This window comes from Megascapheus bottae, chromosome 32, assembly GCF_031878675.1.
Source record: "Megascapheus bottae isolate mThoBot1 chromosome 32, mThoBot2.hap1, whole genome shotgun sequence".
NCBI classification, from domain to species: Eukaryota; Metazoa; Chordata; class Mammalia; order Rodentia; family Geomyidae; genus Megascapheus; species Megascapheus bottae.
The window spans coordinates 9986934-10009199 of record NC_143540.1 but is presented as its reverse complement, the minus strand read 5'-3'; the positions used below and the strand labels follow the sequence as shown (position 1 = coordinate 10009199).

Here is a 22266-nt window from a genome sequence, read left to right as displayed (position 1 = left end):
CTCAGTCTCCTGAGTAGCTCAAGTTTTAGGCATAAAGCCATCAGCATTCAGCCTCCGTGAGCTGAGACTTGAAAGAAAACTTTTATTATCTGATGTAAAAGTAAGGCATAGGCATGCTGCAGACTAGTATGAAGATACTGGCCTTGCCAGGTGTAGTGGTTCATGCCTGTAACCCTAGCTACTCAGGCAGGAGGCTGAGATCTGAGGATCCCAGTTCAAAGCCAACCCGGCACTGTAGTTCTTGAGACTCTTATCTCCAATTAACCACTAGAAAACAGGAAGTGTCACTGTGGCTCAAGGGGTAGGGCAGTAGCCTTGAGCTGAAGAGCTCAGGGACAACAGCCAGGCCCAGAGCTTAAGCCCCTCGACAAACCAAAAAAAAAAAAAGTAGGCTGGGAGTTTGGCTGGTGGTAGAGTGCTTGCCTAGCAGAAAGACCCCAGTGCAATTCCTCAGTACCACATACATAGAAAAGCTGGAAGTGTAGCTGTGGCTCCAGTGGTAGAGTGCTAGCCTTGAGGAAAATCCAAAGACAGTGCTCAGGCCCCAACTTCCAACCAGGACTGGCAAAAAAAAAAAAAATCTGTCAATTTTTTGCAAATGAAAATTCGGATACCCGTGTATATATAATGGGGCTAGAAAAGAAAAAGAGCGATCTTTCTTTTTTTTTTTTTTTTTTACCTAGTACAGTCACAAAAGGGAGCTAGGTACCAGTGGCTCACGCCTGTCATCCTAGCTACTCAGAAGGCTGACATCTGAGGATCACAGTTTGAAGCCAGCCCAGGCAGAAAAGTCCCCATGAAACTCTTAACTCCAATGAACCACTCAAAAACTGGAAGTGCCACTGAGGCTCAAGTAAAGTGCTTTGAGCACAAAGAGGCTCAAGGACAACACCCAGGCCCTGAGTTCAAGCCCGGCAGCTGACTGCTCCTAAAATACATTATAAAAGAGAAAGAAAATAAGTTTTTGTTGTTGTTGTTGCCAGTCCTGGTTGGAACACAGGGCCTGAGCACTGTCCCTTGGTCTTTGTCAAGATGAGAGCTCCACCACTTGAGCCACAGCACCACTTCTGACTTTTTCTATATACATGTTTGTTACCAAGGAATCGAACCTGGGTCTTCATGTAGGCTAGGAAAGCACTCTACAGCTAGACCAAAATCCTGGCCCCAGAAAATAAGTTTTTGCAGGGATAATTTATGCACTTGTAGACCATACTGAATTAGGGAAGATAGTTGTGTGCGTTTGTGTGTGTGTGAAAATATTAAATAGCACGTTGTTTTTTGTTTGTTTTTTTTTTACAGTGGACAGACTGGCTCAGGGAAGACTTTTACTATGATGGGTAAGTAAAAACTATGTGGCTTAATGTATTCTATGACAACAACAGCACGTGAACATTTTGTGGAAAACATTTCTAAATGTGATGTTGACTGATTAAAATTAAGTGAAAATGCTCCCTGGGCTTCTGCCATACATTGAGTTTCTAGATAGCAAATCCATTGGTTAATCATGCCTGTAGCAGTGCCCCCTGCTCAGTGCTTAACATAGACCATTGTTATAGCAAGGTTTAGTAGATTTTTATATATGAGTACATCTGTGTATTCACTGTCAAGATCAAGATTCTTGGGGCTGGGACTGTGGCTTAGTGGTAGAGTGCTTGCCTAGCATGCCTGAAGCTCCGGATTTGATTCCTCAGTGCCACATACACAGAAAGAGTTGGCCCTGAGTTCAAGCCCCAGGACTGGGAAAAAAAAAAAGTTAAGATACTTAGTTAATAGCTACTCTCATTACTTCTGCCTCATCCCCTTTTATTGTCTTTACTTAAGTTTGCTTGGCTTTGCACTTCTACATCTGAAATCATCCTGTATCTACTCTGTTTCTGGCTTTTCTTATCAGTATTAAGTTCCTGTTGTTGTTTGTAGTAGTTGATTTCCTTTACCATGTATTTATTATAAAACTTAACCTAGGCTGGGAATGTGGCTTAGTGGTAGAGTGCTTGTCTACCATGCATGAAGCCCTGAGTTCTATTCTTCAGTACCACATAAACTAAAAGAAGGTGAAAATGGTACGGTGGCTCAAGTGGTAGAGTGCTAGCCTTGAGCAAAACAGCTCAGGGCAGAACCCAGGCCCTGAGTTCAAGCCCCGGGAATGGTAAAAAAACAAAAACAACCCTCCCCCCCAAAACAAAACAAAATCTAGTGGTGCTTTGTTTTTTGCTGTTATTGTTTTTCTTTTTGCTAGTCCTGGGGCTTAAACTCAAAGCCTGCACAATGTCCTGAGCTGCTTCTTTTGCTCAAGGGTAGCGCTCTACCAGTTGAGCCACAGTATTACTTCTGGTATTTTCTGTGTATGTGGTACTAAAGCAAATCAATCCCAGGGCTTCATGCATGCTTGGCAATCATTCTGCTGCTAGGCTGTACTCTGAACATCCCCTACCTCCGTCTCCCCCTCCCCCCCATTTTGTGTTATTGCTCATCCAACAATAGCTATTGAGAAATGCTGCTTAATGACTTCTGTGAGTCATTGGATCAGGCCCACTGACATGGAGATTTTCTTACCCTATTTTTCATAGGCTTAATTAAATACAACTTTTTGAAGAATAAGTAGAAAATTGATAGTACAATATATCATATTTATAAATTGCCTTTCAGTGTTGCCATTGAGTAAGAATAAAACTCAACAGCCTTTTTATTATCTTGTTTTTAGGACCATCTGAATCTGATCATTTTTCTCATAACTTGAGAGGACTAATCCCCCGAAGTTTTGAATATTTGTTTTCCTTAATTGATCGTGAAAAAGAGAAGGTAAAATAAACTGTAAGAATGAAATAGTAAGCCGGGCGTGGTGACTCACACCTGTCATCCTAGCTTCTCAGGAGGCTGAGATCTGAGGATCGAGGTTCAAAGCCAGCCTAGGCACAAAAGACCAAGAGATTCTTATCTCCAATTAATCCCGAGGAAATGGGAAGTGAGGCTGTGGCTCACGAGTAAGGCAGTAGCCTTGAGCTGAACAGCTCAGGGACAATGCCCAGGCCCAGGGGTGGGTCAGTAGCCTTGAACTAAAGAGCTCAAGGACAAAGCCCAGGCCCAGAGTTCAAGCCCAATGGCCCATCAAAAAAAAAAAAGAAAACAAAGGGGGAATGAAATGGTTCTGTGAAATGTCTGTAGCTATTAATAAAGTTATCTTATGAGTGTGCTCTTTCATGAATGTGCAGTGTACACAGGCTAGAATGGAAGAAATGGCTTGTCAATTCTTGAGATAAAATTAAGAGCTCGGGGCCAGGAGTTTGGCCTAGTGGTAGAAAGCTTGCCTAGCATGCACGAAGACCCGGGTTCGATTCCTTGGTACCACATACATAGAAAAAGCTAGACGTGGTGCAGTGGCTCAGGGTAGAACACTAGCCTTGAGGAAAGCCCAAGGACAGGGCTCGGGTCCTGAGCTCAAGCCCAGGACTGGCAAAAAAAAAAAAGAACTCTGAAGGTTTTATTTTCAGTCAGAGGTTTTAGGTTATGAAGCACACATCACCCTTTAGCTGATTTGCTTGCTTACAAAAAAAAAGTACTGGCTTTTAGCTTCTCAAAAGATCTTGCAAGATAAAAATGTAAAGAGAATATCAACCAGGGAAAACAGATATTCTAATATGCTAAGTCCCATCATCTATCTATCTGTACCTTGGCTCCTGGGTAACTGTGGGTGTCACCTCATGTCCTGTAGTGGACTGACTCCATCCTCCCTTCCATTGTGACACCTGTCTCCTTTCTCCCTGATCGGGATGTATGTGGTGTGGCTGTGTCACTGGACACTGTTCTCAGTGTCACAGCTTGAACAACTGTAGTGATTGTAGTTTTTCTTTAGCTTTGAGAATTCCAGGCTTAAAAAACCTTAGTGTTTTAATACCCATGACTTGTATGCCAAGGAAACTGATATATAACATTGTTTTTAGCATGGCAGTTAAACCTATAAATTGCTTGTAAGTGAAATAATTAATGTCTCCCTGGTACCAGGGGTTCACATCAATGATCCTAGCTCCTGAAGAGGCTGAGCTCTGGGGATTACTGTTCAAAGTCAGCCTGGGCAGGAAAGTCCATAAGACTCTTAGGTCTAACTACCAAAAAAGCTAGAATTAGAGCTGTAGCTCAAGTGGTAGAACATTAAACCTTGAGGACAAAAGGGTAAAGGTTGGCACCCAGGCCCTGAGTTCAAGCCCCAGGAGCAGCACCAAACCGAACAAAAAGAATGCAATTATGGTCTTCAAATTCTGGTGCTCGTTGGCACCTCCGAAAACATCTAGAAACCCAAAGAGCACAGTTCCATATTGCTCTGAGAGGTATAGTGATCTGTGTGCGCACGCGCGCGCTTTATTTTGTATTGAAGGAACGTAGTATGGGGAATTAACACTTTGTGAGGCAACTATAGGATAAGTGCTGGTAAAAAGCTGGGGATGAACATGTAAAAAGAACGTGTCTAAGCAAGGCTTGTGTTGTCCACAGGCTGGAGATGGGAAGACTTTCCTTTGTAAGTGTTCCTTCATCGAGGTCTACAACGAGCAGATCTATGACCTGTTGGACTCTGCTGCAGCAGGCCTGTACTTGAGGGAACACATCAAGAAAGGAGTCTTTGTCGTGGGTGCAGCTGAGCAGGTGGTGACCTCAGCTGCTGAAGCCTATCAGGTACCCCACTCTGTTGGTTTCATACATTGGCAATAAACATACAGCCAGGTGCATCCCAGTCTCAGTAAGGTCTTATAAAGTCGTATCACAAGATGTTCATGTAAGTAACTTAGATAATACAGAATTTTGGCCAGGCCTGGTGATGCAGCCTATAATCTTAGCTCTCAAGAGGTCTGAGGTGAGAGGATTGTAAGTTCATGGCTACTCTGGGCTATACAGTAAGATACTCTGCCTAACTTCTCCCCCCTTAGGGGAAGAAGTTGTCCTAGAGGGCTGGGAGTTTGGCCTAGCGGTAGAGTGCTTGCCTAGCATGCATGAAGACCGGTGTTCAAGTCCTTGGCACCACATAACTAGAAAAAAGCTGGAAGTGGTACTATGGCTATCCTTGAGAAAAGTCCGAGGACAGTGCTCACACCCTGAGTTCAAGCCCCACAACTAGCAAAAAAAAAAAAAAGTTGACCTAGAGTCCATTATTTTGTAGTTTCACCTAAACAGAAAAAGCCAGAAGTGATAGAGTTAGAGTGTTATCCTTAAGCAAAAGAAGCTAAGAGGCAGTGCCTAGGCCCTGAGTTTAAGCCCCTGGACTGGCCAAAGGGGGCAAATAAAACCCCAACAAACTAAATAAAACGTGCTTGACAATTACCGAATTAGCATGCACACATGTTTCTATTGGTGTTACCCATAGAGCTCCTTGTTTGGAAATTTTGGGTATGGTAACCTTTCACCAGGTGGCTGCTCATTTTCTACCTCTGATTGCTTGTGGTGAGGTAGTGAAAGACAGCTTCTGAATTTTCAGCTCAGGGCAGACAAACCCACTGACAACCATGATGGTCCACGCTTAGGAATCCTAGATCTGAGGATCTTGGCTTGGAACCAGCCTAGGTAGGAAAGTCCATGAGACTTTTATTTCAGTTAACTAGCACAGAGCCACAAGTGACTGTGGCTCAAGTGACAGCCTTGAACACAACCGACTGAGATTGTAAAGTTCAAGGGGCCAGAAGCATAGCCCACTGGTAGAGTGCTTGCCTGCCATGCATGAAGCCCTGGGTTCAATTCCTCAGTAACTGTTAGAATGATACTTATAAGGTGCTTAACTTGTGATGCCATTGTCTCAAGTGTACCTGTGTGGCTTCTGTGGCTTCTTTCACGCAGGTATTGTCTGGCGGATGGAGGAACAGACGTGTCGCATCCACATCAATGAACAGAGAGTCCTCTAGGTCTCATGCAGTCTTTACCATCACCATCGAGTCAATGGAGAAGATCAATGAGACTGTGAACATACGGACCTCCTTACTAAACCTGGTGGATTTAGCAGGATCTGAAAGGCAAAGAGATACTCATGCAGAAGGGATGAGGTTGAAGGTAAGCATGAAATGAGGAGTCACGCACCTGTGGCTGCTGAGGAGCTTGAGGGTTGTAGTTTGAATCAGCTCAGAATGAACAGATTATCAGATTAACCGCCAAAAAGCCAAAAGTGAAGTTGTGGCTCAAGTGGTAGAACACCAGTCTTGAGTGAAAAAGCTAAGGGACTGTGTCCAGGCCCTGTAATCAAACTCGGCCACAAAAACAAAAAAAACCCCAAAACTCCAAACCTCTATTTTATTTACTTATTTTTGCTAGTCCTAGGGCTTGGACTCAGGGCCTGAGCACTGTCCTTGGGTTTCTTCAAGGCTAAAGCTCTACCACTTAAGCCACAGCACCATTTTTGGCTTTTCAATGTATATGGTACAGAGGAATCAAACCTGGGTCTTTGTGCATACTAGGCAAGCACTCTTCCACTAGGCAAACTCCCAGTCCCCAAAATTTTTAGTAGATAAATGTTTTGTAAATATTTTCTCCCTTTCTGTAGTAGATGGCCTTTCCCTTTGTTGCCTTTGGTGTACAGAACGTTTTTAATGTACTTCCGTTCGTTGTTACGGTTACCTGTACTTTCATTTGTATACAAAGGATCTCTCATGTCACAACGTCAAGGAGTGTTTTGCCCTGTTTCCCTATAGGAATTTTATGGTTTCAGACCTCGTATTTAAGTTGTTAAACTGTTGAGGTCTCACCTTCAACATTAGTTATTAACCTTAATGTGTCCAGTTTCATTCTTTGATATATGAGTATATAATTTCTCTAATATTGAAGAGGGGAAAAAAAAAAGACCTACTCCTAGGTCAACAAACTAGTAATGGGACCAGAACTTATTTGTCATGTGTATTATTGGTAAGACTATATATGTATTGAAATGTGAATTGTCATTCAAGTGCAGAGGAATTCTGTATTTTAGTTTATATATCAATTAGGGGGAGAAGTTAGGGCTGCATCTTTTCTGAGATTTGAGTCTCATGGATTCCCAGGCAGTTTCAACTTTCAGAGTAGCTAGCCTTACAGCAGTGAGCTAGCTGTAATAACCTGGCAAGCTTAGCTGCCAAATTCTAGTTTTGGTTTTGTAAAAATGCTTAATTAACCCAAGCCTAGTGGTAGAGTGCTTGCCTAGCATGCTCGAAGACCTGGGCTTGATTCCTTTGTACCACATACATAAAAAAAGCCAGAAGTGGTACTGTGGCTCAAGTGGTAGAGCTCAATGTGTAGTTAGGATCTCCTGCATATGGTATTTACCTTTAACAGCTCAGCCCCAATGAAGCTCCAGGCAGCTCTCTATCAGTCTGAAGCTGGAGAGCGGTCACTGCTCACTCCTAGTTGGGTTCAGTGCTGGTGACTCTATTGTTGGGGGATTCAAGTCCCCCCCCCAAAGTGGATGGGCTATTGCATGAGCCCCCACTTTGTTTTGTTTTTGAGACTGGGTCTTGTTTGTAGCTCTAGCTGGCCTGGGTCTTATCCTGTAGCTCAGGCTGGCCTCAAACTCTCAATCCGTATACCTTATCCGCTTGTGTGCCTAGACTATAGCTGTGAAACATGACTTCCAGCTCTGAGTTTTTCCCTCTTTTTTTCCCCTGATGCTGTAGGAAGCAGGTAATATAAATCGATCCTTGAGTTGCCTGGGACAAGTGATTACTGCGCTCGTTGATGTGGGTAATGGAAAGCAGAGGCACATTTGCTACAGAGACTCCAAACTGACCTTCTTACTAAGGGTAATGGACATACTGGCTATTGGGGCCCTGTAGTTGTGCTTACTGAGACCAGTGGTGGGACAGCCTCATCTGTGGTGTTTTGCTTTCCAAGTTGTGTGCTTTCTTGCTAGTAGGTCTATCATTCCTATCATTGAACAGGATTCTCTTGGTGGTAATGCCAAAACAGCCATAATTGCAAATGTCCATCCTGGATCCAGGTGCTTTGGAGAAACACTGTCAACACTTAATTTTGCCCAAAGAGCCAAGCTGATTAAAAACAAGGTAATTACCTGACTTTTTTTTTTTTTTGCTAAGTTAGAAAAATGCTAAAACATAATTATCCCATATTTGCGATTCCCCCAGTAATAATGTTCTTTATAAATGCTTTACTATATGCAAGTTTTATTTCTTTATTGTATTGCATTTTTTTTTGTTGGTCGTGGGACTTGAACTCAGGGCCTGTACACTAACCCTGAGCTCTTCAGCTCAAGGCTAGTTCTCTGCCACTTGGGCCACAATACCACTTCTGGTTTTCTGATGGTTAATTGGAGATAAGAGTCTTACAGATTTGGGCCAGGAGTTTGGCCTAGCTGTAGAGCGCTTGTCTAGCATGCACGAAGACCTGGGTTTGATTCCTTAGTACCATACATAGAAAAAACTGGAAGTGGTGCTGTGGCTCAAGTGGTAGACAAGTGATAGAGCTCTAGCTTTGAGAAAGTCCAAGTGCTCAGACCCTGACTTCAAGCCCCAGAACTGGCAAAATGAACACAAAAACCAAATAGAATCTCACAGACTTTAGTGCCTGAGCTGGCTTTGAACCAGGATCTCAGCTTCCTGAGTAGCTAGGATTATAGGTGTGATGCATCAGCACCCAGCTACATTTTATTATATTTTTAATGCTGGAGATCAAACCCAGGGCTAGGCATCTGATCTTCTTTCCTAATCTCTTTTCTTCTTTAAATTTGAACTCAAAACCTTGCTCTTGTTAGGCTAGTGCTCTATCATTTGAGCCACACCTCCAACACTGCTTTTAGCTGGTTATTTTGGTTACAGAGTCTAGATAACTTTTCTGTCTGAGTTAGCCTCACACAGATTTCAGATTTCAGCCTTCTGTAGCTAGAATTACAGGTGTGAGTTACTGGCATCTGATACTTTTTTTTTTTTCCAGCATTATTTATAATTTAAGGTCTTTGGTAGGTCTTATATTTGTGATTGTTTTGGTAGTTTTTTCTTAAGTGGTCAATAGTGCTTACCTGGCATGCATGAAGCCCTGGGTTCAACTCCTCAAGTATCACATACACAGAAAAAAAAAAAAAATAGAGCACTAATGTTGAGCCAGAAAAGCTCAAGGGCAGCACCTAGACCCCGAGTTCAAGCCCCCCCAGTGCATGTGTACACACACACACACACCGAACACAACTGTATTGTCCAGAATTTTGACCTCCTAGCTTTGTGGCTATTCGTAATAATATGAGAAGGGAAAATCAATACAGCTTCCTGACCCTGACTCTTAGAACTTAGAACAAATCGTTGCGGAGTATAGAACTGCAACTCCGAGTTTGAATTATGATGTCGTTGAGGTACAGAGGTGTGTGTTAGAAGTGCCTGGACATGTTTTAACACACACAACGACATACCCAGGGACCTTTGTACTTATCATTAACCATGGTAGGTCCCTCTGCTGTGGCTTCTCATGGAAGTACTGGTTGTCTTGGACTTACTTTACAATTACCTGTTTAAATCTTTCTAATGGGCAGTGTGGGCATAAGAAAAGAACACGGGGGGGGGGGGGGGGGGCGGGAGTTTGGCCTAGTGGTTAAAGTGCTTGCCTAGCATGCATGAAAACCTGGGTTCAATTCCTTGGTACCACATACATAGAAAAAAGCCAGAAGTGGTGCTGAGGCTCAAAGGGTAGAGCTCTAGCCTTGAGAAAGTCCAAGGACAGTGCTCAGACCCTGAGCTCAAGCCCAGGACTGGCAAAAAAAAAAAAAAAAAAAAAAAAAGAAAAGAACACGGGGCCATTGGGCTGGCAGGATTGGTTCCTTGCTGAAATAGCTGAGTATTTCACGGCTGGAATCCCTTGGTGGTCTGATTGATTAGCTGCTGTTATTTGTGTGCAGACTATAGGTTTTATGGAATTTTGTTGTTTTTTGCCAATCCTGGGGCTTGAACTCAGGGCCTGGGTATTGTCTTTGAGCTTTCTCAAGACTAGAGCTCTACCACTTGAGCTGCGGCATTATTTTCGGCTTTTTCTGTGCATATGGTACTGAAGAATCGATTCCAGTAGTTCGTGCATGACTACCACTGGGACACATTCCTGACCCTAGAGGTCATCATCATTCTTTTTTTAGGATTTTTTTTTTTTTTTTGCCAGTCTTGGGGCTTGAACTCAGGGCCTGAGCACTGTTCTGGGCTTTTTTAAGGTTAGAGCCCTACCACTTGAGCTATAGCACCACTTCTGACTTTTTTCTATGTATGTGGGACCAAGGAAATGAACCCAGGTCTTCATGTATGCTAGACAAGCACTCTACCACTAGGCCAAACTTCCAGTCCCCTTTCTTTTTGTATTTTGGCCAGTCCTGGGGACTGAACTCAGGGACTGAACCCTGTCCCTGGGCTTTCTCAAGGCTAGCACTCTTAATACATGAGCCACAGCACCACTTTTGGCTTTTCTGTGTATGTGGTACTGAGGAATTGAACCCTGGTCTTTGTGCATGCTATGCAAGCACTCTATCAGTAAGCCCTGGGTTCCATTCCTGGGTACCACATATATAGAAAAAGCTCTGATGGTGCTGTGGCTCAAGTGGTAGAACTGTAGACTTGGGAAAGCCCAAGGATACTGCCCAGGCCCTGAGTTCATTTGGAGAAGGCTGTTTTTGCTATTCTGATGGAGGCTTGGGCAGCCATGTAGGCCATCGGCCCTTAAAGGCTGGGCTCCTAGGGGGAAAATGAGACATGTGGAGGTGCTGTTTCTTCTCATTTGTATGGCAGGGAGAAGGAAGCATAAGGACAATACGCCGAGATCTTAACCACTGCTGACCAATAGAACAGGACTTAAGTGGGAGCCTGGCTGTTGCTGCTCTGACCCTACTTTAGACATAAAGACATGGAAATGGAAGCTTCCTTCCCACTCAGGCACGCCAGTTCTGGTGGCCTTCTCACTGTCTGTGAGAAGCATAGTTTTGTCTGACATTGATCACTCCATCTCATACCCAATGTAAACATAAGAATAAGCAACTCAAAAAAGTCTTTTACCCTCTGTAACATTACATACATACATTTATTTATTTATTTTTGCCAGTCCTAGGCCTTGAACTTAGGGCCTGAGCACTGTCCTTGGGCTTTCTCAAGGCTAGCACTCTACTCCTTGATCCCCAGTACCACTTCTGGCTTTTTCTGTATATATGATACTGAGGAATCAAACCTAGGGCTTTGTGCATGCTAAGCAAGCACTCTACCACTAGGCCACGCTCCCGGCTTATATCACCTTTACAAAAACAGTAAAAATACTTAAAGAACCAAATCCACATCTAATCCTTCACAATGGATGCTAGTAAGAAAAGAAGTTACTGAACATAATGGTGGAGAGATGGGAGAAAGTCTTTTAATGCTTTGTGATTCTTCCATAGGCAGTGGTCAATGAAGATACTCAAGGAAATGTGAGCCAGCTGCAAGCTGAAGTTAAGAGACTCCGAGAGCACCTGGCTCAGTTTACCTCTGGAATGGTCCAACCAGAAAACTTTCTAGCCACAGGTAGGATGAACGCAGCATCGTTCTCTCTTGGTAAGAGTCCCCTGATAACAGATAGGTCACAGTCCGTATAGTACGGCTTTGCAGAATTTTCTACAACTGCCTCCATTCATTTCGCTTTTATAGGAAAATGGTGTTTGTATTCAGATTACAGCTGCCATAGGTGTTGTATTCTGGGAGCTAGGGCTAACAACTTTTTTTTTTTTTTTTTTTTTTTTTTGCCAGTCCTGGGCTTGAGCTCAGGGCCTGAGCACTGTCCTTGGACTTCCTCCAGGCTAGAGCTCTACCACTTGAGCCTGAGCACCACTTCCGGCTTTTTTCTATGTATGTGGTACCGAGGAATCGAACCCGGGTCTTCATGCATGCTAGGCAAGCACTTTAACCACTAGGCCAAACTCCCGGCCCTGGGCTAACAACTTTTATCTCCTTTTTGCAGTAAGAAGTACTAAGAGATGACTAAATGTTATTTACATTGACTCTGTAAATAGGATAGGAGCAATTTATTTTATTTGAAGAGTCCAAATCCTACTTGTGTCAACCATATGTAGTCTATGTATTAATTACGTACAGAGAAACTATTTTTCTTCAAAAATAACTAATATGGGAGCTGGGAGTTCGGTAGAGCTCTAACCTTGAGAAATTTCAAGGACAGTGTTCAGGCTCTGAGTTCAAGGCCCAGGACTGGCAAAACAAAAACAAAAAAAACTAATATGTTAGAAGAGTTAATTTGAAACCATGACCCAGCATTGACAGTCTCAATTCTTTCAGTGTCAATGAAAGTGGTTAATCGAAGACTGCTTTTGTAGTTCATCTTTTTTTTTTTTTTTTTTTTTTTGCCAGTCCTGGGCTTGAGCTCAGGGCCTGAGCACTGTCCTTGGACTTTCTCAAGACTAAAGCTCTACCACTTGAGCCTCAGCACCACTTCCGGCTTTTTTTTTTCTTTGTATGTGGTACCAAGGAATCGAACCTGTGTCTTCGTGCATGCTAGGCAAACACTTTAACCACTAGGCCAAACTCCCGGCCCCTTTTAAGTTTAAGAAATAAGCAATTTTTCCTCTCTTTCCCCTTTCTTTCTTACTGGCTTAATTTCAGACCAAGAGAAGCCTAATTACCTAGAGCATTTCCTGGAAGCAATGTTGTTCTTTAAGAAATCCGAGGAAGAAAAGAAGGTAGGACTCTGCATTAGGATAAGGACAAGTCAGGATAGTTTTAAGATGTCATGTGTTGTTTTTATTCCTTTAGTATGTGAAATAAATGCAGCAGATTAATAAAGAAAAGGCTGTGAAAATGTAGTTTTACATTTCAAAGTCTGAAAGCAGTGTTGGTTTGTGGATTTATGTAAACTTTTAAGGAAGCTGCATGATTCTTCATGTCTGACCAGACTGTGAATTTTAAGTCTCTGGCAGAAAAAATCACCCAATTAGAAGACCTCAACCTCAAAAAGGAACAGTTTATTCAGTCCAATAAAATGATTGTGAAATTCCGGGAAGATCAAATCATGCGCCTGGAGAAGCTCCAGAAGGAATCCCGAGGCAGTTTTCTGCCCAAGGAACAGGAGTGTTTGCTCTCAGAATTAAGACTTGAGATTCAGACTCTGCGAGAACAAGTGAGTGCATAACAGTGTAATATTCCCATCTCTGCAAAGGAGACCTAAGACTAGCATACATCGCTCACCGTATCCTTTCTCTTTAGTGCAATACTGATTATTTTTAAGTGTATCTCAGTTTCCTACCTGTTCCAAAATGATTACACCTGCAGAGAAAAAAAGTATGAATGTGAGCTTGATGCATTACCATTTGATCTTGGTTAGCCAGGCAAAATGCACCATGTGGATAATTATGATGATTAGAATCCATGGTCTCTTTACAGTTGAACCTTGGGAATCTTGCTTCTGTGTGTGGGTGGGGGGGAGAGGTCTTGGGGCTTGAACTCGGCCTGGGCGTTGTCCAGGAGCTCTTCAGCTCAAGGCTACTGACCTACCCCTGGAGCCATAGTGCCACTTCTGGTTTTCTAGTGGTTAATTGGAGAAAAGAGCTTCACAGGCTTTAGTGCCCAGGCTGGCTTTGAACCGTGATCCTCAGATCTCGGTCTCCTGAGTAGTTAGGATTACAGGCATGAGCCATTGGTGCCCAGCTTTGCTTTTTTTTTTCTCTCTCTTCTTTTTTTTCCTTCTTTCCCTATGGAATGTGAACAGTTTCAGAAGTATCATGTTATCAGCATTTGTGTATTTTTCCTGAGCAGCTAGGATTACAAGCATGAGCCGTTGGTTAGTGCCCAGCTTGCTTTTCTTTTTTTTTTTTTTTTTGCCAGTCCTGGGCTTTTGCTCAGGGCCTGAGCACTGTCCTTGGACTTTCTCAAAGCTAGAGCTCTACCACTTGAGCCTCAGCACCACTTTCTATGTATGTGTTACCGAGGAATCGAACCAGGGTCTTCGTGCATGCTAGGCAAGCACTCTACCACTACGACAAACTCCCAGCCTAAAAAAAATTTTTTTAAACAGTGAAACTTGTTGGAATTATTTTGGGAAAATGAAGCAGGGTGACAGAGGGATAGGTGTACATTAAGGACATATCAAACTTTTATCCCCCGTATAACTGATTGATACTAGTAAAAAATGTGCACGGGAAAATTTAACAGAAACATATCTTTTTATAAGCAGATCCCTTTCGCTGATACCTGACCACAACAGAACAGGCAAACGTGCCTGTGTCAGTGCCAGTACTTGGGCTTGGACTCAAGGCCTTCTACTCTTAGATTATTTCCTGAAGGCTAGTACTCTACCTCTTTAGCCGCACCTCTACTTCTGACCTTTCATTGCTTCATTGGAGTCTTTCACATTTGTCTGCTAGGACCGGCTTCAAACTTAAATCATTAGATCTCTGCTTCCTGAGCAGAAGGTAGGATGATAGGGAGGATCCAGTGGGCCTAGACTAAGATAGACCCTTTAATTTTTTTTCTGCAGTTTGTGTTTTTCAATGAATGTTTCTTGAAGATCTGTTTAATCTTGGTAGACAGATTTTTTTTTTCACTCACTTTGACAATTTTTTTCCCCTACCCATATAGATTTAGCTGGGGCTGGGAGTTTGTCCTAGTGGTAGAGTACTTGCTGAGCGTGCACAAAGACCCGATTTCAATTCCTTGGTACCACATACATAAAATAAGCTGGAAGTGGTGCTGTGGCTCAAGAGGTAGAGCATTAGGCTTGAGGAAAGCCCAAGGATAGTCAATACTCAGGCCCTGAGTTCAAGCCCCAGGACTGGCAAAAAAAAAAAAAATAAAACTAATCATATAGATTTAACTGTACTCATTTGTGCTAATAGGCCAGGTTGCATATGCTTGTGAATTTCTTTTTTCTCTCCCAGAGCCTGAGAGAATGAAGGTTTCAAGCAGCTTAGGGTAAACAAGAATTGTAGGATTCCTATTTTAGTCTGAGTGCCATTGTTAAGTCTTCACAGTGGATGCAGCAGAGTACAACCAGTATTGCCTGGGTGTTGTAATGTTTTCTAATGGCTTTTTAGCAAGGTAGTTGATTATAGGAATGCTCCTAAGAAACAATTTGTGTAATCCTTTTGCACAGATAAATCACCACCCTAGAGTTGTAAAGTACGCAATGGAAAATCATTCTCTCAGGGAAGAGAATAGAAAACTGAAATTACTGGAGCCTGTGAAAAGAGCCCAAGAAATAGATGCCCACACTGTTGCAAGACTACAAAAAGCTTTCTCAGAAGTGACTGGCACAGAGAAAATCGAAGAAGGTAACAAATATTATCCTAGGAGGAGCTTGGGTTTGTTTTATCTTTATTTTTTTGAGGTAGTGGACACTAAACTTTAGGACCTCACTTGAACTAGCCCCTCAGTATCATCTTTTACTTCTGACTGTGTATTGTCAATGTGTAACATGATCAAACCTAGGGCCTTCTGCATGAAAGGTAAGCCACTAAACTGCTTTCAATTCCTAAAATCTTAGTACTTTTAACAAACAGTAATGGTGGTTTCTTTCCTTGTTTTTTTTCTGCCAGTCCTGGGGCTTGAACTCGGGGTCTGGGTACTGTCCTTGAGCACTTTTGCTCGAGGCTAGAGCTTTGCCACTTGAGCCACAGCACCACTTCCAGAATTTCCTGTGTGTGTGGTACTGAGGAATCGAATCCCGGGCTTCATGCATGATAGGCAAGTGCTTTACCACTAGGCCACACTCCTGGCCCCAGTAATGGTAGTTTCTGAGAGCACCAGTTTATATAAACATCTAGCATTCTGTAAGTGACTTATGTGGTGTTTGTCCATGCTGGAACTCAATACACTCTTTCGTTTAGTTTATTAAGCAATCCTAGAATATGAATATATAATGACTAATAATCACTGATCGATGATACAAAGTTCTTCCAACTATTTCCTAAGTAATTCATTGACTAATTCCTGCAAGTTTTTCCCCCAGCCTTCTCCTCCATGTCCCATATCAGCTGTTTTCCAGTAGAAGAGATGTCTGTTCAATCCTAGAGCTTGAAGTCAGAGCCTGTTCCTTAACTTGGAAATAAAGAGTCTCAAGGACTCTACTACCAGGCTGGATTGGAACCACAACCCTTAGATCTCAGCCTCCTGAATAGCTAGTATTAGAGGCGTGAGCCCCCGTGCGTGGCACTGTGCCTTCTTTGGAACGTTGACTCCTGTTGAGGCATAGGTACTTACTCATATTATGGGGGCGACCCTCCAATCCCTTATTTTTAATTTGGTTTTGAGATAGTACTTACCACCGTAGCATACACTGGGCTGAAACTTGAGGTCCTGTCACGTCAACCTCATGTGGTGTGCAGCACTGCAGTTGGCTGCACCCCTTTTCTCATTTCCCTTCATGCTGGTCACAGAGTACTCACAACATGAGTATTGTTTTTATCTCAGTGTTGTGTTTGTCCCTTTTATTACCAGGTCAACCAGGGTTTTCTCCCAAAATTTCAAAACAGCCAAATTCATTCATAAACACGAAAAAGTTAAAAGCACAACTCTTGCAAATTCAGGCAGAGCTGAATACATCAAAGCAAGAATATGAAGAATTCAAAGAACTAACACGGTAAAGTAGAAACTGACATGCATACGTAAACATGATTTCTTACGGTTTTTATTTGCTTTATTGGTAGTTTAATTGGAAATTTCACTTTTTTTTTTTTTGGTACCAGTGTTAGGGCTTGAACTCAATGCCTGCATGCAATACCTTGAGTTTTTGACTCAAAGATGGTGTTCCACTACTTGAGCCAAAATGCTGCTTCTGACTTCTTGGTGGCTAATAGGCCCTTTAAGTTGCTCAAGGAGGGAACATAGTTCTGAAATTGTTCAAACAACTCCTTGGCGGTCTGTGTTAACTCAGCATCAAGTGATGGCACCTGTTCAAGTCCATTGATTTGTCTATGAAGCTGAAGCTAATTTAGAGATAAATTTGTGTGATGTCAAAGTCCATTTCTCTGGGGATCTGAAAGTCCAAAGTCCTCACACACTGTCTCCACCTAGAAATGATGAATCCAGTAGCTTTTTGCTGTAAACCAGCTGATAAACACGTTCCAAAATCAACTTGTAAGGACTGGATGGAATCATGGTTAGTTCAGCTTCCCCAAATTTTCCTTCTGATGATTCCTGGGGCTGTGTCTGGATATCAGAGATAACACATGGCCTGAGGGTGGGGTTTCAACAATTACTATCAGACCTGGGCAGACAGCATTCTTTGGTTTGGAAAAGCATACAGTGTGACCTCCCAGTTCTGCACCCAAGAAGACCCTCACAATTAGGAAATATACATCCAAGCATAGCAACCCCTCAGATGGGCACAAAGAATAGTTCCATCTCAGTGTACCAATCCTGACCCTGTTTGTATTATGGCTAACTCAATTACATACTAATTTTGCTTGTAAGCTCCATCCTTAAGACATGCTCATACCATCTACTACGTACAGGAACTCTAGGCTTTGTCTTCCTCCCTTTTTAGGACATTTAAGACAATTCATTCTGGATCCTCTCTTATTCATAAGAAGCCATTTTTCTGTTTTCCATTCCTTTCCAAAGCTTTTCTTTACTAACCTTTCTCTCTCTTTATTTGCCATAGCCCTCATTTACATTTAGCACCTCTCACCTCTAGGCTGTTCAGCACTGGATGGAAAATTTCCTTAACCCAGCCAGAGGCACCATGATGGCTGCAAAAAGCTAGGGGACTTTGAACTTAGCACAGATAGAATGTCCCACTACCAAGGGTTTAGTTCCAGTCCTCTCAGGAAGCAGCTGCAGGGTGGTGGAATCAGGCAGGACAGGATGTATAGCAGCAGCCTTGTCTCTCAATAGCTCCAATGAGATGTCACATCTCCTGCTGAGTTGCCTCCAAATTCCTGCAGACTGGTTAAAGAAGCTGAACCCAAGGCCTGGCTTCGTGTATTCTTCCAGTGATTTCCTAGTTGCTTTTCCTGAGCACACTTGTATTTGCAGGCTGACACCCCATTAGTTTTTAGGACAGTATAGGGCCGAGATTCAAAAGCAATAGCAGGGGCCGAGAGTTTGGCCTAGTGGTATAGTGCTTGCCTAGCATGCATGAAGACCCGGGTTTGATTCCTCGGTACCACATACGTAGCAAAAAAAAAAAGCCATAACTGGTGCTGTGGCTCAAGTGGTAGAGCCCTAGCCCTGAGAAAATCCAGGGACAGTACTCAGGCCCTGGGCCTTGATTGTCTGAGAATCTTAATCTCTGTGACCCTAACAGTGCTTCAGTTGTCAATGTAGGCCTAAACAGATCAATAGGGACACAGCCTCAGGTCCACAAACTTTCTTGAATTTGTGGCTGGTGCCAAATCAAAATTTGCTCAGTTAGGGCTTTGAGCAAATACAGGGGGGTGGTTAGGATAGTAAACTACCCACTATTACAGATGACTTAACAAGTTCCTGCCCGGTTATGGAGTAAATGGACATGGACGGTAGTAAGGCATGCTTACATACTATTCTATGACCTCCCGGCTCTCATTAATCTTGAATGGCCAAGCACAAGTGACTCTAGGATCTGACACCATCTCTGCCATCCAAGTAGCGGCTTACTGTATCTGAATGCTTTATTTCTTTTGTCCCAAGAGTGTCTCTTCACACAGGGATAAATGTCCCACTGGCATTTCACTTGGTTGGTTGCTGGACTTGAACTCAGGGCCTGGGCACTGTCCCTCAGCTCTTCAGCTCAAGGCTAGCACTCTGCCACTGTGAGCTCCAAAGCAACTCTGCCTCACTAGCACTCTGCTGCTAGATTAGACACCACAGTCTCACAGGGACTTTGCTCTGCCTTGGCTGGCTCAAAACTGCAGTTTTCAGATCAATGATTCCTACAAAAGACCACTTTACTCCAATTAAAGCAACAAGGTGGTCAGCACTGAAACAGTGTTTAAGCATAATCTTATCTGGAACTTGATAAGGGCCAAAATTACATCTGAATAAGGATCTGCTGTCCTCCATGGGTCTGCTGGAAATTGTTATAAAGAAACAAGAACAAGTTGAAATAGCAATTAAGCAATCATTTTGGTAGTCCTAATTTTCCTTTTTTTCTCTTCTTTGAAACAAATATTTCGAACAACCTCACTTCCAAATTTTGTTCAGAAACCCACTTCTAATTTTCTTTAAAACTTTTACTGATCTTTGCTTTAACACTTAACACTTTAGCTTTATTTACATTTGAAGAACCCTTGTGGGCTCAAGGCACTCCCTTTTGCTTCTAGGTAGTCTCAGGGCTCTCCCTTTGCCTCCAGGCCTCCTTTTAGAAAAGGCTTTTTTTTTTTTTTGTCTATGCTTTACTCAAAACAGAGATCATCACACATAAAAGGTTCATCTGCAGAGATATCTGAAAAAGGTCATATAATTGCCAGTTAAATACATTTGTTTCCAAAATTTAGCCAGCATAAGACATCATCACATCATCTTTTTTTTTTGCCAGTCCTGGGCTTGAGCTCAGGTCCTGAGCAGTGTCCTTGGATTTTCGATTTTCTCCAGGCTAGAGCTCTACCACTTGAGCCTCAGCACCATTTCTGGCTTTTTTTCTATGTATCTGGTACCGAGGAATCGAACTCGGGTCTTCGTGCATGCTAGGCAAGCACTCTACCACTAGGCCAAACTCCTGGCCCCACATCACCCATATTTTACCTTCAGATTTCCAGTGTCAGTCTGCAAGCAAAAGAGACAGGACGAAGATGGTCCACTCAGCTCATCTGACCAGATTTAGATGAACAGCCTTTGTGCCAGCTTATCTTCTTTCGCCATGCGTTGGTCCCTTCCTTAGGGCCTTTTCCACCATGGGAACCCAGAGCTGCACCTTTGCCAGTTCACCACTCACCCCCAAAGATGGTCACACAGGACTATCCTAAGTTTTCCCTCTCCTTTTTCTTGGCATTTGATTAAACAGTTTTAAAAGACAGACAGGCAAAGTTTCTGACATTGATAAACAAGTTTGCATTTAAATTTCTGACACTTGTCTCTAAACTTTAACTCAAGGAAATAAATTCCAAACTCCCTTATGCCTCTGGGCTAAACAGGATACAATATTCAGGGCCCCAACGTCTTTGGTCACTCTGATAGTTTAAGACCAGGCATGCCATCAGAAGTTTGGGAGTTATTTAAAAGTCTCTGCTTCTCTGATGGCATGCCTGGCCTTAAACTATTAGAGTGACAGGAAGACCATGGGGCCCTGAACTTAGGGGGTGCCAACTCTGTGGAGATTTCCGTTCCTTCGTAGCTGGCTGGTGAAGGCCATGCTAACCTGCAAAAGGTTCTCAAGCAAAAAGGAAAGCAAAACCAGACATTGACAGTAATTCAGAACTCATAACAAGAAAATTGGACACAAAAATATGAACTCAGATGAATGTTCTCACCCAAGCAGCTTACTTAGATTTAGACATGTCTTCCCGGTGGGATTCTAACCCACACATCCTGTCAGACGTGCCCTGTTATCGACAAGAAACCCAGAAGGGGGTCAAGGCGTCCCTTGGCTATCCTAGGCCTTGAAGAGCTTACTGTGTCCTGCTTTTCCTCTCTGTATTAGGCCCACAGTACACTTTCTAGGAAAAAAAAAATACAGGCATACAGGGGGTTGACCCTCCTCTTGCCCCACCCACTCCACAGGCATGGAGCATTCCTTTAGGGACCTGCACATGGATCGTGTGGCTATTATTTTGTCCCACTATTTCTTACTCCCCACTATATACTCTCCCGTTCTCTCCCTTATCCAAGGAGTCATTTAACACAGCAGGGTCCTCTACTGTCTTCCCAGGTTTTCAGGTCCCTGTTCAGGCGCCACTTGCCAGAGCCAGCCGGCAACAAATCGAGATTCCTGATTTAGGGGGTGAGGATGAGAAAAGAAAAAGACAAGAAACAGATGGGGTCTCGAGGTCTACAGCTTAGGTCAGGAGCCCAAGACTAGCCTAAGGCTGTAAGCTTAAGACTGTAGCCCTGTTTATTTCTAGTTCCAGTCTTATATACTTTTCTTAAAACCAGGAAACTGTCAGGGGTTACATTCATAGGGTAATCGAAAGTGACAAAGCCATAAAACAATAAAACTATAAATGTTTACTATACATGACAGTTCATTTCTTTGTGTACTAATCAGTAGTGAAGGTCCAAGGTCAGCCTGATCCCACACTCTCCTCCCAACACCTCAGATTATAGGCATGAGCTACTGGTGCCTTGTTTAAAAAGTGTTTGTTTGGGGGCTGGGAGTTTGGCCTAGTGGCTGAGTGCTTGCCTCGCATGCACAAAGACCTGGGTTCGATTCCTCAGTACCACATACATAGAAAAAAGCCAGAAGTGGTGCTGAGGCTCAAGTGGTACAGCTCTAGCCTTGAGAAAGTCCAAGGACAGTGCTCAGGCCCTGCGCTCAAGGCAGGACTGGCAAAAAAAAAAAAAAAGTTTGTTGGGGATGGGACCATGGCCTGGTGGTAGAGTGCTTGCTTAGTATGCACGAAGCACTGGGTTCAATTCCCTGGAACCACATACACAGAAAAAGTCAGAAGTGGTAGAGCTCCAGCCTTCAGAAAGCCCAAGAAGTACAGTGCTCAGTCCCTGAGTTCAAGCCCCAGGATTGGCAAAAAAAAAAAAGTTTGTTTTAAAATGGCATTTTCCAATGCTATTATTATGAACTATTTGGGCTTTTGAATTTTTACTGCACTCCACCATGTGTATCTTGAATACCTTGAACAGTCATCTATCTCTGAGCCCTATTTTGCCAGCTGGAAAAGATGATTGATAATACAAGAAGTATCTCTGTTTAAAAAGACAACTGTAAGCTGTGTGATGACATCAGCAGTTAAGTACTTTATAAATATTTGATATTATCAGGAAAAGGCAGCTGGAATTAGAATCAGAGCTTCAGTCTTTGCAAAAAGCAAACTTGAATCTTGAGAACCTTTTGGAAGCTACAAAAGCTTGCAAGCGGCAGGAAGTTTCTCAACTGAATAAAATTCATGCTGAAACACTTAAGGTATGTTATGTGAAGCAATGCTTCCATCTAAAAATCAGTGCGTACTCTTTCCTTCCCTCTCCCCTCCCTCCCTCCTCCCTCTCCCCTCACTCCTTCCCTCCCTCCCTATTTCCCTCCTTCCCTTCCTCTCTCCACCCCTTAGGGTGGGGAGTTTTCTTTGATAGTTAATTTGAAATAAGAATCTTGGGTTCCAGCTATCTTCAGATCTGTTCTTCTATCTCAGCCTCCTGAGTAGCTAGGATTACAGGCGTGAGCCATAAGCTCCTAGCTTGACACCAGTTTTTAAGTTGCATTTTGTTTTTTAAATTTCCATGGGGTCAT

At 43.0% G+C, this 22266-nt stretch overlaps 1 protein-coding gene across 1 annotated transcript in view; it reads left to right on the top strand.

Annotated features, from left to right (window-relative positions):
• The window catches only part of Kif15 (kinesin family member 15), a 55246-nt gene that overhangs the window by 10819 nt on the left and 22161 nt on the right, over positions 1-22266 (top strand). Inside the window, exons 5-16 of the mRNA XM_090323199.1 lie at positions 1300-1337; positions 2702-2799; positions 4486-4665; positions 5818-6027; positions 7617-7742; positions 7881-8003; positions 11351-11474; positions 12564-12640; positions 12868-13077; positions 15049-15226; positions 16392-16533; positions 21804-21945. Of these exons, the coding sequence (XP_090179325.1) occupies positions 1300-1337; positions 2702-2799; positions 4486-4665; positions 5818-6027; positions 7617-7742; positions 7881-8003; positions 11351-11474; positions 12564-12640; positions 12868-13077; positions 15049-15226; positions 16392-16533; positions 21804-21945 (1648 nt within the window). The remainder of the gene's footprint in view (positions 1-1299; positions 1338-2701; positions 2800-4485; positions 4666-5817; positions 6028-7616; positions 7743-7880; positions 8004-11350; positions 11475-12563; positions 12641-12867; positions 13078-15048; positions 15227-16391; positions 16534-21803; positions 21946-22266) is intronic.